The sequence below is a fragment of the Meleagris gallopavo genome, chromosome 1 (genome assembly GCF_905368555.1).
Source record: "Meleagris gallopavo chromosome 1, MGAL_WU_HG_1.1, whole genome shotgun sequence".
In the NCBI taxonomy this organism is placed as follows: Eukaryota; Metazoa; Chordata; class Aves; order Galliformes; family Phasianidae; genus Meleagris; species Meleagris gallopavo.
Window position 1 is genome coordinate 96,484,986 of NC_139404.1, and position 14,459 is coordinate 96,499,444.

The 14,459-nt window shown below is 41.1% G+C and overlaps 2 protein-coding genes across 5 annotated transcripts in view; both read left to right on the forward strand.

Annotated features, from left to right (window-relative positions):
* Positions 1 to 3,396: 3,396 nt before the first annotated feature.
* Positions 3,397 to 12,772, forward strand: RBM11 (RNA binding motif protein 11). Its single transcript, XM_010722227.4, has 5 exons — positions 3,397 to 3,560; positions 7,183 to 7,345; positions 8,027 to 8,105; positions 8,793 to 8,886; positions 11,232 to 12,772. Exons 1-5 carry the CDS (start codon positions 3,459 to 3,461, stop codon positions 11,562 to 11,564), a joined length of 771 nt encoding a protein of 256 aa, XP_010720529.1. The 5' UTR covers positions 3,397 to 3,458; the 3' UTR covers positions 11,565 to 12,772.
* A 391-nt stretch (positions 12,773 to 13,163) lies between these two features.
* LOC100546330 (multidrug resistance-associated protein 1-like) overlaps positions 13,164 to 14,459 on the forward strand; it is a 34,070-nt gene continuing 32,774 nt past the window's right edge. Inside the window, exon 1 of one of the 4 annotated variants that reach the window (XM_085241167.1) lies at positions 13,164 to 13,791. In XM_085241167.1, coding sequence (XP_085097293.1) covers positions 13,750 to 13,791 — 42 coding nt within the window. In that variant the 5' untranslated portion in view covers positions 13,164 to 13,749. The remainder of the gene's footprint in view (positions 13,792 to 14,459) is intronic. The other 3 variants (XM_085241163.1, XM_085241153.1, XM_010722236.4) reach the window with 3 other exon arrangements.

Sequence of the window (14,459 nt, forward strand, 5' to 3'; positions counted from 1 at the left end):
CCATTAAGAACCTTTTTTCCTAATATTCAACCTCCACCAACACAGAGCAGAATGGGATAGTCCCTTACTTCAGATGTCTAGCAATTAACAGCCTAATGCACCCCAGGGTTGGCTTTTTTTAATATAGATGAATGTTACAAGAAAATCTTAGTGAATACAAGCAAACAACAGTTAGGCAGGCCTCCATATGAATGCTGCTGAAAACGCTTAACTGGAATCAGTAATGAGCTCTAGGAAAATACCAAAACAGGGGTGGTCAGCACAGCTGGGAGGTGATTCTCCGCCTCTACTCTGGCCTTGTAAGGCCCCACCAGGAGTACTGCATCCAGGTCTGGATGGAAGGATGCAAAGCTGTTGGAGCTGTTGGTCCAGAGCAGGGCCATGAAGATGATCAAAAGGCTGGAGTACCTCTCCTATGAACAAAGGTTGAAGGAAATGGGCTTTTTTAAATTGGCCAAAAGAAGGCTCCTCATTGCCACCTTCCAGTATTAAAATAGAACTTATAAGCAGGGAGAGAACTATTTTTGCATAGCCTGATAGGGATAGGACAGGGAAGAAAGGCTTTAAAATAAAAAGGGGAAATTTTGGTTAGATGTTGGGAAAAAATTATTCACTCAGAGAGTGGTGAAGCACTGGCACAGGCTGCCCAGGGGGGCTATGGATGTCCCATCTCTGGAGGCATTCAAGGCCAGGCTGGACGGAATGATGGGCAAGCCTGATCTATTGGTTGACAACCCTGTTCACGGCACGGGGGTTGGAACTCGATGATCTTTAAGGTCTCCTTCAACTTAAGCTGTTCTGTGATTCTATGATTTGCTGTATTTATGTAACAACCTGTCACTGATCTTAGAAGAAAATCTTATATATGCACCTTTACATATACCTAATGCCATTGCTCTTATATCTATACTTTGCTCTTTTACATATGAACGGAGTAAAAAAAAAAATCAAGATCCTTCTAAGGTAAAAATCAATATGCCCAATTAACATGCATGTTAAGTACTTTGCCTATGTTGACAGAATCTATAATATATCGCCCACATTAATTTAGCAACTCATGAAAAAGAAATTAAATTTTTAAAGTCCTCAGGAATCAAGATTTGCAAACGTTTTCAGCACCAAATGAATGCTCAGAAAATGTTGTAATATTAATCAGCTTGTTGAACTAGTACTTGTGGGATAGACCACTGTCACATGAAAGGGGAATTTTGTTCACTAACAGTGACACACCACTTGGAAATTCATAAATCTGAACTACTGTTTACAGAGTGGCTTCCACTGGCATCCCACTATCATAAATCCCCCAAAAGAACAGTGAGCTTCAGATAACAAGTTCACAAGCAGATGTGAGAGCCTTGAAGTTCAGGTGTTACTCATGCCTCTTCACTGCATATTCTGTGCGATACTTTTCTTGGGTTACATTCTTCTTGCATTAGATTTCATAGTTATCTGCTTCTGAAGAGGCTTGTGCAAACCACTTGAGGATCACCTCACTGTCTCATAAGTACTCTGCTTATGTCCCAAGAGCTCAGAAATGTAAAGGTAGTCCCTCCTGAATGAACAGTGGTGCATCTGGGAGAACCCACAGTGCATCAGCTATTACAAAAACATGAAAGACTTGCCAAGTATTCAAGTTAAAACATACCTAAAAAAATTTTATTGCAGTGCAGGACTGTTAGATTTACAGATAAGAAAATAGCGCTTAGACTTCAGTTCCTTCCCTCCAAGATGCAGATAAAATAACAGCCAAAAATACTACGGAATCCTGGCATGGCTTTCAAAATTAAGATCAAATTCTCATACAAATTGCAACATCCTGATTTGCAGATATGCGTATTTCCCCTTCTACTCAAAAATGTCCTAATCTTGAAAAATATTCTTACAAGAATTCTGACTTCTCTTGTAAACCAAGGCACTTCTCTGGAACAAATACTGACCCTCCTCTACCGACGAGTTTTTGAGTACTATTTCCTGCCAGGCAAGATGAAATCAATCTTCTTTTTGAAAAGCCCTCTAAAGATTACAAAGGGAAAAATAAATAGACTGTCTGGAAGAAATTTAAATCTCACTACTGGTTCTACTAAGGCTTATAATGCCTGTAAATGGATAATCCCTTTCTAAACAGATAGAAGGAAAACATGTGGTTTGTTACTAGTTATTAGCTGAGACCTGACTGGTCAGTAAGAGAACCTTTGTGAGAAATTAATGGTATTGAGGCAAAGCAAACAGTCAAAGCTTGAGAAAAGAATAAACTCATTGAAAAGATTTCTTATGCTGCTGTCATCAAGATGACCTCTGGAAATGTACTCCTTTGAAAAAAAAAAAAAAAAAGGAATAAATAAAAAATTAAAAAAAAAAACTTTAAAAATTTGTACTGAATACCATATTGCTATATGTGTGTACATGCTTGAAAGCTGATTGTAGTAACTGTAGTAATCAGGTAAGGACCTGGGGGTACTGGTAGATGGAAAGCTGGACATGAGCCAGCAGTGTGCCCTCACAGACCAGTCAACTGCTTTGTGGTCTGCATCAAAGGAAGCACGGCCAAAAGGTTGAAGAAGGTGATCCTGCCCCTCTGCTCTGCACTTGTGGAGCCCCACCTGGAGTACTGTGGGCAGATGTGAAGTCCTGAGACCTGAGAACAGGAGAGACATGGATCTGTTGGAGGGTGTCCAGAGGAGGACCACAAAAAGGACGGTTCCGAGGGATGGAACATCTCTCCTGTGAGGACGAGCTGAAAGAACTGAGGCTGTTTAGTCTGGAAAAGAGAAGGCTCTGGGAAGATCTGAGAGAGGCGTTTCTGTATCTAGAGGGGGACTGTAAGAAAGAATGGGACAATCTCTTTGGCTCCCGCCAAGATAAGACATAAGATAAGACATGGGGAAATGGTTTCAAACTGAAACAAGGAATATTTAGACTGGATGTAAGGAAGAAGTTTTTTACAATGCGGGTGGTAAAACACTGGAGCAGGTTGCTCTGAGAGGTGGTGGTATCCCATCTGTGGAGATGTCCAAGGTCAGGCTGGAAGTGCTCTGAGCAACCCGATCTGGCTGTGGGTGTCCCTGTTCATTGCAGGGGAGTTGGACTAGGTTACCTTAAAAGGTCCCTTCCAACGCAGATGATTTTATGATTCTAGGTGACAGTGGGTTAGAACGCAAGCATAACATCAAAGGTAGCAGTCATGTTTTCTTAGTAACTATCAGAGCGCTTTATCGTACTGATGACTAGATACTTAAGGGTTTTAAAGGGTTTCGGAGCATTTGCCCATCAGTCCTGGCGCAGCATCTGCAGTACCCACCGACCCCACAAGAGGTCAGGAGGAGCATTTTAGCTCTATTTCTGCAGGGCGCTGATCCCGTTGCCTAGCGACGAGCTGTCGTGCAGCCCTTTACGGCAGCGGGGCCCGTTCCCTCATTCCGCCCTAGGCGACGCCCAGCGGCGGCGGCGGCAGCAGTGTCATGTCGGGGCCGGGGCGGGCTGGGGAGGCGGATCGGACGCTGTTCGTGGGGAACCTGGAGAGCCGCGTGCGGGAGGAGATCCTCTACGAACTCTTCCTGCAGGTGGCGGGCGGGCCGTTGGGCGGGACGGGGCGGGGCAGTGGCCTGGAAGTGCCGCAGGGCAGCAGTCTCGGGCTAGGGAGTGGGCACGGTAGGGCACGGCAGGGCAACGCAGCGCAGCGCAGTGCTGGGCAGCTCTGCGCCGGCTGGCATCGACACTGCTGCCTGCGGCCGTGCCGTGGTCCGGCGTGCCCTGCAACCCCTGAAAACCAAGAGTTAGGTTAGCTGTTGGGGGGAAATTCTTCACCCAGAGGACAGTGAGGCGCTGGCACAGCTGCCCAGAGAAGCTGTGGTGCCCCATCCCTGGAGACGCTCAAGGCCAGGTTGGATGGGGCCCTGGGCAGCTGAGCTGGTGGGGGTAGCCCTGCCCGTGGCAGTGTTTGGGGCTGGGCCGGCTTTAAGGTCCATTCCAACCCAAACCAAATGCAATTCTATGGCTTCTTGTGCTCGTGATGTTTGTGGCAGCTTCTGTGACTTTGAGGGCTCAGTGCACTGATGGGTTGAGCTGCCCCTCTGTCACCCATCTGTGAGAAGGTTGCAAGTGTTAATAGAGCAGGACGGGCGATAGCAATGTTTTTCAGGTGGGATGTGGGACTTTCACTGCTATAATCTTTATAACAAAATGTCTTCTAATGCTTGAGATGATATTCTGCTGGTGGGATCCAAACTGTTCTCTCCGTTCTCTCCCCAAACCTGAAAGACTTGCCTTAGGGGTGGCCTATTTTAAGACAATGACGTGACTTCAGTTTTGGTTTGCTATTAACAAAATATTTGGCTAAGACAGGCTTATTAATCTGAAAATGGTAAGGAAAAGCAGGTGTGTGTGGAAAGGAGCACTGTGTCAAACTGCAGAATGGATTAACAGCAGTGGATGATGAGGAGGAACTTCTGCTGGCCTGAAACAGTCAGTCTGTATCTAGCTTACACTGGGCAGTTCTGCCAGCAGTGTGGTGATACACTTGCTTCTGCTAACACTGATTATTCCCAGTTGCAGAAAGAACTTTGCTGCCTTCTGGTGTGTTTGCAAAATAAAGAGCAAAAAAAAAGGAAGGCATCAGACTAATCTGCTCCATTGCTATTTCATTTACTAATCAGAACTATTTTTACTCACCATTTTTATTCCATTGATTAATGTGATACTCATCATCTTAAGTAGACGAGGTCAGCACACTACTCCATTTGCCTTGGAAAACCTTTTTTCTTGGTATATTCCAGCCCTGTAGCCTTTTAGCTTCTTCAGTTTCTTAGTAACTTTAAGTTCGTAACTTTTCCCTAAAATTATGTAAGAGATAGTTGTGGATGCCCCATCCCTGGAGGCATTCAAGGCCAGGCTGGATGTGGCTCTGGGCAGCCTGGTCTAGTGCTTGGTGACTGTGCATGCAGTAGGGGTTTGAAATTCAGTGATCACTGTGGTCCTTTTCAACCCTGGCCATTCTATGATTCTATGATTTTCTGTGCAGTATCCCTGTTTCCAACAGTAAGCAGTATTCTGTCGTCTAGCTGTAAAAGCTAGGTTAAAAATGCTCATCTTACCAGGAGACAAGTAATTTATCATACAAATCCTGGCACAAAAGCAATGAAAATAAACAGATTCCTCAGAATGCAGCTTTACACAAATCTTCTGTGTAATCTGCTTCACTCACCGAAATGTTAATTTTTATCTGGGTCTTTAGATCATGCCAGTAACACCTACTTAACTTTTTTCTTGTCTTCATGGTCTCACTCAAGTTTCTCTGCTTTTGCTACAATAGCACATCCTTCTCCTTGAAGTATTGTCCTTTCTTGGAAAGTACACAGATTATATTCTTGATGTAGTTCAGCCCTTAAAACGTACTTCTGAGCTGTAGTGTTCCCCTCATAAAATTAGGGTAAAATATCTATTATTAGTACTTCTAAACTATTAATATTTTTTGTTTATGAACAGGAAGACTACATATTTAAGACATCTTCAAAGTGTTTGAGCCTGTTACTTCTAGAGCTGTTACTTCTAGTTCTTGAAGATCCAGACCTCCTCATTAGGCAAATAATGCGAAGAATGGATATATGCCATTTTGAGGAAAAACTGCAGTGTAGTGCAGAACAACAGAAAAATGCCTTAGAACCAACTCAAGTAAAACCAAGTGTGTTCAGAATGTCACTGAAATCCCCTCTTAAAAAAACAAACAAAGCAAAAAAAACTAACACATCAAATTTGAAGATACTTGGAAAGATGAAATCAACGTATTGAAGATTCTCTGCGCAAGTCAACCTAGGTAGTATCCATTGCTATATAGCCTGATCCTCCTGCACCAATAATAAAAATGATACATTATTTATGATCCTTTGTCTGTATGGCTCTCTTGCTTTCACCAACGTTGAAGTGAGAGGAGGAAATGTTTTTCATGTTTCAGCAAGGGCATTATATTTAAGTGAGGAGTTGTTTATACTCAGATGGCAAAAGCATACAGCAATCAAATGTTATCACAGATCACATTTCTTCATATCCTCAATCTAACATCACAGTGGCTAGAGTCAAGGAAGATGGCTCCAAATCATCACTATTTAGTTAATGTGTGTTTGCCTAAAGCTGTAATTTACTTTTGAGTTCACATAGAACACTACTACTACTGTTACCAATGCTGAGTGGTACTTTTTGATTCAGGACAATGAATTCTCCATCTATGATGGTAATTTAGATATTCAGAAATTTTGTTACTGTATCTGAAGGATGTTGGTATTTGCTATTAAAATAACAATTGATTTGAAAATGGAGCCAGTATTTATGTAATATCACTGCTTTAATTTGGTTCTTCTAGAAGTATTGGGCAAGGATTGTAATGGTGCATGTAGGCAGAGATGGAACTTCTTTTCAATGAATATATGTCATGGTATATCCTGAGCTGGAAGGGACACATGAGGCTCATCGAGTCCAAACAGAGCATTCTTCAGGGGGAAGAGGGAGTGGTTCTGTTCCCTGTTTTATGTTGTGTTTTTGTTTGTTTTTCTTGGTCAGTAACAGTACACTATCTCTGGTTAGATGATGACAGATTCTCTTGATTCCTTGTCATGCATTTGTGATAGGACTAGGTAGTATAGAAAATAAGATTTTGTTGTTATTCCAGAAGAACTATTCTCTGTTTAAGCTTGTTTTCCAACAGTTTTGATGCTTCCCACTTCTATATTCCTTAAATTCTCAGAATCAGACTAATGGATTACTTTGGTTTTACACAGCTGATATAATCAATTTGTATAGTTGTGTTAGCTGTGCAAAAACTTATGTAATGGTTGTACTAGAAACTGTACATGCATCAATTGACCTTTGTTATGGAGACAAAGGAGCCTAATACTCCTTCTTGCATCTGTCATAAATATCTTTTAAAAATAATAAAAATAATCAGATTATTAAAGTAGAACCAATCGTCACCCATGGACTGATGGTTGGTTCCAGTTTTAATATTTCTAGGGCTGCTTTTTGTTTTATAAATGCTCAGAATTTGAGAGATTTTTAAAATGAAATAAAGAATCTTATACTTGAGAAACACCGTTTCAGACTATGGCAGTGTATATAATCATGAAATGATTGTGATTTTTTAATTTTTTTTTTTTAATGTATGTTCTGTGAGAAGATAACGCAGATTTCTTTCAGGCTGGACCATTAACCAAAGTGACGATTTGTAAAGACAAGGAAGGAAAACCTAAGTCTTTTGGATTTGTCTGCTTTAAGCACAAAGAATCAGTGCCTTATGCAATAGCTTTGCTGAATGGAATCCGTTTGTATGGAAGACCAATTAAAGTACGGTATCGGTTTGGTAGGTTTAGCAGTCACAGTGATTACTTAAGTCTTTTTCTAAAGTCTTTTTTTGAAGTATGTTTTTCAAAAATTACTAGTTTTTAATCCTTCAGTCTTTTGAAAAGGTGTGACTTTCACTTGCAGTCTTAACTCAGTTTATAGCAGCAACTAGCAGGCTGTTTGAAAGCTTCTGTACAAAAGCCATGAAGCTATCAGTTTTATTTTAATTGGAAGAGAGTGTAGTTAGGAAAATGCAGTCAAATCAAAGTCTTATTCTTCATTTTATGTTTATGAAAATAAACCTTCCGGAATGCTAATGATTAGGCAGTATTTGCAGTCCAAACATTGACTTGTTCCTCATCTGTACTTTGTCACTCCTTACCTAGAAGTCTGTACAGGGCAACTGTTTAAGTAAAAATGACTGCGGTTCCTGAAATCAGAAGCAGTGGAAACGATTCTGTTCATGATTATTGAACAGTCCTGATTTATATTTCTCTAAGTGGCTGAGTATAAATCATAAAGAAACATTTTGAAGCAGTTCATTGATGGTATAGATTGTCTGCCATAAAATGACACCTTTCCGTAATATGCCAGCCTTGATATACTAGTACAGTACAGGTGACAGAATACTTTCTGTGTTTTAACTTGTTAATCAAACAGTCAAAACTGAATAGTCATTACAGTCTTGTCTTATTTACAGGGAGTTCACACTCTTCAGAACTAAACAGCCCAACACATGGTTTTGAGAACTATGTTGACTTATATTCACCTTCATATAGGTAACAAAGACTTCCTGTCAATGAATTGTATGATTATAATTAAAAAATATTAAAAATGATGTGGTAGATACAGTAAAGCAATCTTTAGGCTCTTCATTAACATGGCAGTTGCACATTTTAATTGCATCTGTAATAATGACTTGCAGTAGATTTTAATTAATGTTTGGTTGTTTAGCTTGCTAGAGGTTCAGTTAGTTAAATTCCAAATCCTATTTATTTTTGCAAGATACAGGAAGGTGAAAAAATATTATAAATATCGTGTTTGTACTAGGAATGTTTGCAGTTCTTAGAGGAAAAGAAAATCTGGCAATTGAGATAATCATTTTCTACTCCATTGAGTTACTTGCTGTGTGTATACAAACAAATGTGATGCACACGTGAGTGTACAGGTAGAACCTGTACACACTGTTACAACAGAACTCGGAACATCCCAGTTTCAATGTTTCAGCATCTCAAACTCTATTTTTTTTTGCAAGTATGCCAGAACTCTCTGTAGGATTACTTGTTGAGTCTTTGGAAGTGTTTTCCTTGATTTATTTATTTATTTATTTTTGTGGAAGTCCAGTAGTTAATATCTGTATTATTCTCTTGAATACACTCATTATAGCCCAAGAGCCTAGTATCAGCACACTACAAGGTAGTATTTGTTAGAAGCCTAGTGTTTGTATGTTTTCCTGTTTTTCCTAGGTATCAAGAGCCTTATGGAAATCCTCCATTTCCTGTTACTCCTTTTCCAATGAACAATTTTTTACCTCAGGAACACTCTGTCTTTCAGAAGATGGTGAGTTTGTGATAAAAGTTAAAAATATGTGAACTTAGTAATGAAGTTGAAGGTATTATTGCAAACAAGTGCTTATTTGATGACTCAAAACTTGGCTTAGACTGCTAAATTTCACTGTTCAGTCTATTTATCACTTCAGGTGTTTGTCAAACTGGACTATTTTCTTTCTGCAGGAATGTATTAAACGTGTAAGTTAGGGAGGCTAAAAAAGTCATTTGACAGTAGAAACTCTACTGTGTTTCAAATCAAATCCCCTTTGTGAGATAAGCTAACATAGTAAAATTACAGCCATGTAAGCAATAACTTCTTCATATACAGCTGTTTCAGTAATGGAGCCTCTTAGTTCTACTCACTTCAAATATGCCTAGCAGAAATTTGAAATTTAGTTCTGTCCTAAAATCTAACATAACCCAACAAACCACCACTGCCAATATGAGAAACAAGTTATGGCAACAGCGATTTGATTTTCCAGCCAGAAACGTTTCATGTCTCTGCAGTTCTCACATTGATTATTTACACTCATTGCAGTAAAATGATGAGGCCCCATATTGCCTTCTATGAGACTGGTGTATTTTCTTGTCCTAATCTCTTTGAGATACTGCATATGGCAAGTCATCTTATGGATAAAACCGTAGTCATCAAACGTGTTTGGGAACTTCTGAGTCTAATGAGTGTGTATGGGTAGGATAGAGGAATCCAAGCATTTAACATGAGATACTGACTGCGGACAGTCCTGCTGCCACCCAGTCCGAGTGGGGCATAGTCCAGCTCATTGTAGCAGTAGAATGAGTGAAGTTTGAGTAGATTGCTCCTATAGCTGCAATCTAGGCAGGAAAACACACATATCTAGTGGTGACCTGCCTCCTCTCTTCCCAGGCTCAGATCTGATGTTTGCACAAATCTTCCTATGCCTTCCACTGTGTTTGGATACTTTTTGAGGGTACCATGTCCCTCACTGTGCTGTCAAACCCGTTTTACAGTACCAATGCAGTATGCAAATGCTGAGACCAAATTCTTAGAAGTTAGCACACCTGCACGCAGCACTAACTCCATCCCATTTTCTGCTTGCTAGAAAAGACAGTCCTGCAGCAGGAGCAGAGATTGCTTGTTTCAGTTTCAGCAGGAAGCTATTCACGCATATGCCTTCACACGTTTAGATCACCTTTATGTTGGTTATCCAGATATATTACTTCAGAGGCTTTTTTTTGAACACAAGGACATAACTCAGTGCTTCCCATGCCTTTTCTGGTTACTGCCAGTCCGTAGAAAGCTGCTCTTTCCCCATTACTTTTGTAACTGTATTCCTGTATTTGGACAGTCCATTTTACGCCCGTCGCTCCATAAGTAAAACCTCCTATTATTTCCATGGAAACTATAACAAATACTAAGATCACAACAGCACTATTTGATAGAGCAAATTCTCAGCTACAAAACATGGTCATCAATATTAACTGTACATTTTTGCCAGCGATGAACTAGAGCCTCTGTGTTGCACTTGTAAAAATTTGTACTGGTGGAGGTGACCCACTGTCACCACTGATGAAACACCACCCATCTCCTCACTGTGCTCACATCCACTGTTTGATCTCTGTGAACGCTCAGCAAGCATCAATGGATGTCAGTGGGTGCTGTTTTTTTCTGCATAGAGGAATTCAATGACACATCTTTGCTTTACACACACTGCTGTGCCGGATGCCATTTTGTCAGACTGCCCCTCTGCTCCATCTGTCACAAGGCAACAAAGTGTAACAGAATATTGATTGGAAGGTTCTCTACTGCCATACCACCAACATCCACCTCTGATGTTGTGGGCCAACATAATAAATTAGGAAGCATTACTTTCGGAGCAGCCCTCATATATGAGAGAGACTTGTGGAACTTGAGGAAATGCAGGAAGAAGCTGGACTCTTACTGCAGTGTTCTAAGTGCTTTGATTCCCTGTAGCTTTGTTGGAACTTGTTCCAAGTAACTTCAAAATTAGTTAAACGCAACTGAAAAAAAAATGCAGCTGTGCATGTCTTTATATTAACAATAGGCACTGTAGTTAGAAATGTTTATAAAAATACATAAAAGAAATGAGAGAAATGCTATGTTTGATTACCATTCACAAATTCTTAGCAAGCAGTTTAAACTTAAATCAGATTATATATGTGTTCCATGAAAGACTGTCTACCTTTTCCTACTCTAGTAGGTGATCTAATAAAATAAGCTTTACTTTTAAGTCTTGCTATTTTACACAACTTTTCTATTGGTATTTTCAGGGTAAAAGCTGTAATGCATGTGAAATAAAACTCTTCAAAAGTTTCTCTTAATGGTATTAACAACTCAAGTTTGTATTTCTCTAGATGAACCATTTTTTAGAACAGCAGTACATAGTACACAGTCCGGTGGGTCAGCAATTTCCTTACTACCAGATGACTCTACCACTGCCTTCAAGCTTATCCATTCCTCCCTATCAGAATGAAGCTGCAAATTTTAAGTCTGGGCAGAGTTCTTTTGAGTTGGTCGTGCCACATTCAAGTGATGGAAAAGTATACCAGGTGGATGAAAGCACATCTAAAAGAAAGAGAGAACAGCAAAGTTGTGACAGCGACACTAGTACTGAAGATGACAGAATGAGACAAAGAGATCGTGACCAAAAATACAATAAGTGCAAAGCCAAGAAAAAAAGACATTAATACTGTAAGACTGGATTATTTTTAGTTATATTTTCTATTTTTATTTGAGAGAAATTCACTCATTGTTGCACTTTATTACAAAAGGAATGTACAAGACTCATATTAATTTTGAAATACTTTGTGCATAAATTATACTGATACTTTATTTAAACTCAACCAAGTAAAAGAAGAAAATATTTTAAGGTATAGGAAATATTTAAAAAGATATGGTTTTCCTATGGAAGGAGAACGTCAGTAATTATGCTTCTGCTTACCAAGAATTACAAAAGTCTGTTATTTTGCTAATTTAGACACTGTGAAAATGTATACTTTGAGCCACTCGTAAAGCATATGTATCACTTCCATGACTTGTGGAATTTACTATTGTGACTGCTTTAAGAATTCTCTGGAGCTGCTGAAGAACTGAGCGGACTAGAAATTCTAGGCGCCGTATTAGAGATCTGCTCATCGCTGCAGTATCAATACCTGTCAACGGTTTACGGGCTGGTTCGGCCCGGTTCCGTGACTAGAAGGGCGGAGGGATCCGCGGATCCGCGCCCCCGGAAAAAAAAAAAGAAAATAAGGGACCCCGAAATAATTGAAAACAGTGGCAACAATCTGAGGTAAAACAAAGTAATTTACTAAATATGGTATCAACAGAATTTTATAAGGAGAGAGAATGTGAAATTGATGGTGGATCGGCCTTACCACAACGCTGAGATGAGAAGCACAGGCAGAGAAGCGCAGGCAGAGAAGCGCAAGCGAAGCAGCGCAGGCAAAGAAGAGAGCATCAGGTGACCTTGCCGGGAGTTATATCTCCTCGCTGACCGCAAAGCCCCCTGGGGAAACGTAGCTGCTCTTCTCCGCTGGACAGGCACCCGGAACTTGAGCATCAGCAGTCAAACCCCCAGTGCATTGCATGATGTTATGATGTGGAATACCGATAATGAAAAATCATGAAACCATGACATTACCTACAAATTTTCCTCTTTACTGATCCATCTCTGCTCTTATGTTCCATTAGGACCACTGTGTAGAGTTATTGTAACTTTTCTTTTTTCTAGAAGTAAATGCAAGGTTAAAAAAAAAAAAAGGCATTTGCACTAACTACAAGGCTTATGTACTGTATCAGTTCTCAAATTAATGTACTTTATGGTTATGATATGCTCTGACTGGAACTGCATACACTGTGGATCTTTCAATATACTTACTGTGGCTTTTTTGATAAACTTACTCTCCAGTGCTCAATTTGCTTATCTGAGGCTCCAGTTATTAGTTATAACAAATGGATGAAAAATAACTGAGCTTATGGCTACCAGGATGATCAGAGGGGTGGAGCACCTCTCCTATGAAGACAGGCTGAGGAAGCTGGGCTTGTTCAGCCTAAAGAAGAGAAGGCTACGAGGAGACCTCATTGCAGCCTTTCAGTACCTAAAAGGAGCCTACAAACAGAAGCAGACCTAACTCTTTACTGGGATAGATAATGGCAGGACTGGGAGAAATGGTTGCAAATTGAGGAAGATTTAGGTTGGTTTTTTACCAAGACAGTGGAGAGGTGCTGGAACAGGCTGCCCAGAGAGGTTGTGGATGCCCCATCCCTGGAAGTGTTCAAAGCCAGGTTGGACAGGGCCCTGCATGTTGCAGGGGTCTTGGAGCTTGATGATCCTTGAGGTCCCTTCCAACTCAAGTCATCCTAAGATTCTATGATTCTTAGGAGATTACTGCTGTAACACCATGATATGGCACCCTTAAAATGTCACTAGCAACCAAATTTAACTATTTCTAGAAGGAACTTCTATCTAGAACCTAGAAGTTCAAGCCTTAGATTTATACTGCATGTATTGAGAAACTTGTTAAGTGTCCAACCACTTTTGCTTCCTCCCACACCAACACCTGCCACCTCATCTTTCTTTCCCCCACCAGTAACTAGGATTAAGCTGCTGAAAGACAGTGATGACATTATACCAGTAGACCACTGATTTCAAAAGCTGACACAATAACGGAAAACCTTCACAAGTAAAATACACCAGATTGCTTTACAGAAGCAGAAATCGCACGCAGAGCGTCGCCGTAGTGGTACGGTTCCTGCGACGGGGAGCGAGCCGCCACCAGGACGGCTGCGAGACCCAGGGGAGGCGGAGACCGTACCGCCCTCCCACCCTTCGGCTGCGTAGCACGCACGGGCGACGCTCGGCCCTTGGCAGCCATGGCAGGCTTCTACGAGCGTCTGAGCCCAGTCGGCGGCAAGGTAAAGCCGCAAGGGGTGAGCGGGAAGGAGGAGGCGCTGTGAGGTGCCCTGGCGGGCTGGGCAGGGCGGGTGGGTCAGCTGCGGGGGAGCTGTAATGGAGGACGGCGGGACGCGCAATTTTTACAGCAGGGGCAAGCGCGGTCTTCCTGTGTGCTTATTTCTTAGGTTACCATTTACACGTTTTGAGGGTTTTTGTTTGTTTGTTTGTTTTTTGGTTTTTTTTTTTTTTTCCACTGAAAGTGCGAGGAAATTTTTGGGGAAAAAAAAAATAGAGTATGTCAGAGCACCAGCGGCATCTATAGGTGGTTTTTTTACACCACCTACCGAATAGAACCATAACTGCATCTCTTGTTAACGACTGGTTTTTTAAGGTGATGCTGAATTCTTTAGCACCAGGAATCACACCGTGGGGCTGCTGAAGTTCGGCCTGGCATGCATACGGGTTTCTCATGAGGTGAAGGAGAACCCATAGGTGTTTTCCTCCCATACGTGTTTCCCTACATCTACAGTGAGGTAGGAGCTGGGCAGCAATCTGCACAGTGCACTTAGAAGTACTTCATCCTTTACGGCCTGAAAGGAGGTTGCTGCTCTTCAGGCATTAGGAGCTGATCGCTTCCAATAGCCAGGTTTTCAACAGGGAGGAGGGAAATCCACAAGCTTTTAGTTGT

Excerpts from the sequence above, each read along its gene's own strand:
- RBM11 (XM_010722227.4), top strand. The coding sequence starts at position 3,459 with ATGTCGGGGCCGGGGCGGGCTGGGGAGGCGGATCGGACGCTGTTCGTG. Across the intron at positions 7,346-8,026 it reads TAAAGTACGGTATCGGTTTG|GGAGTTCACACTCTTCAGAA; the intron begins GTAGGTTTAGCA and ends TCTTATTTACAG. Across the intron at positions 8,887-11,231 it reads ACTCTGTCTTTCAGAAGATG|ATGAACCATTTTTTAGAACA; the intron begins GTGAGTTTGTGA and ends GTATTTCTCTAG.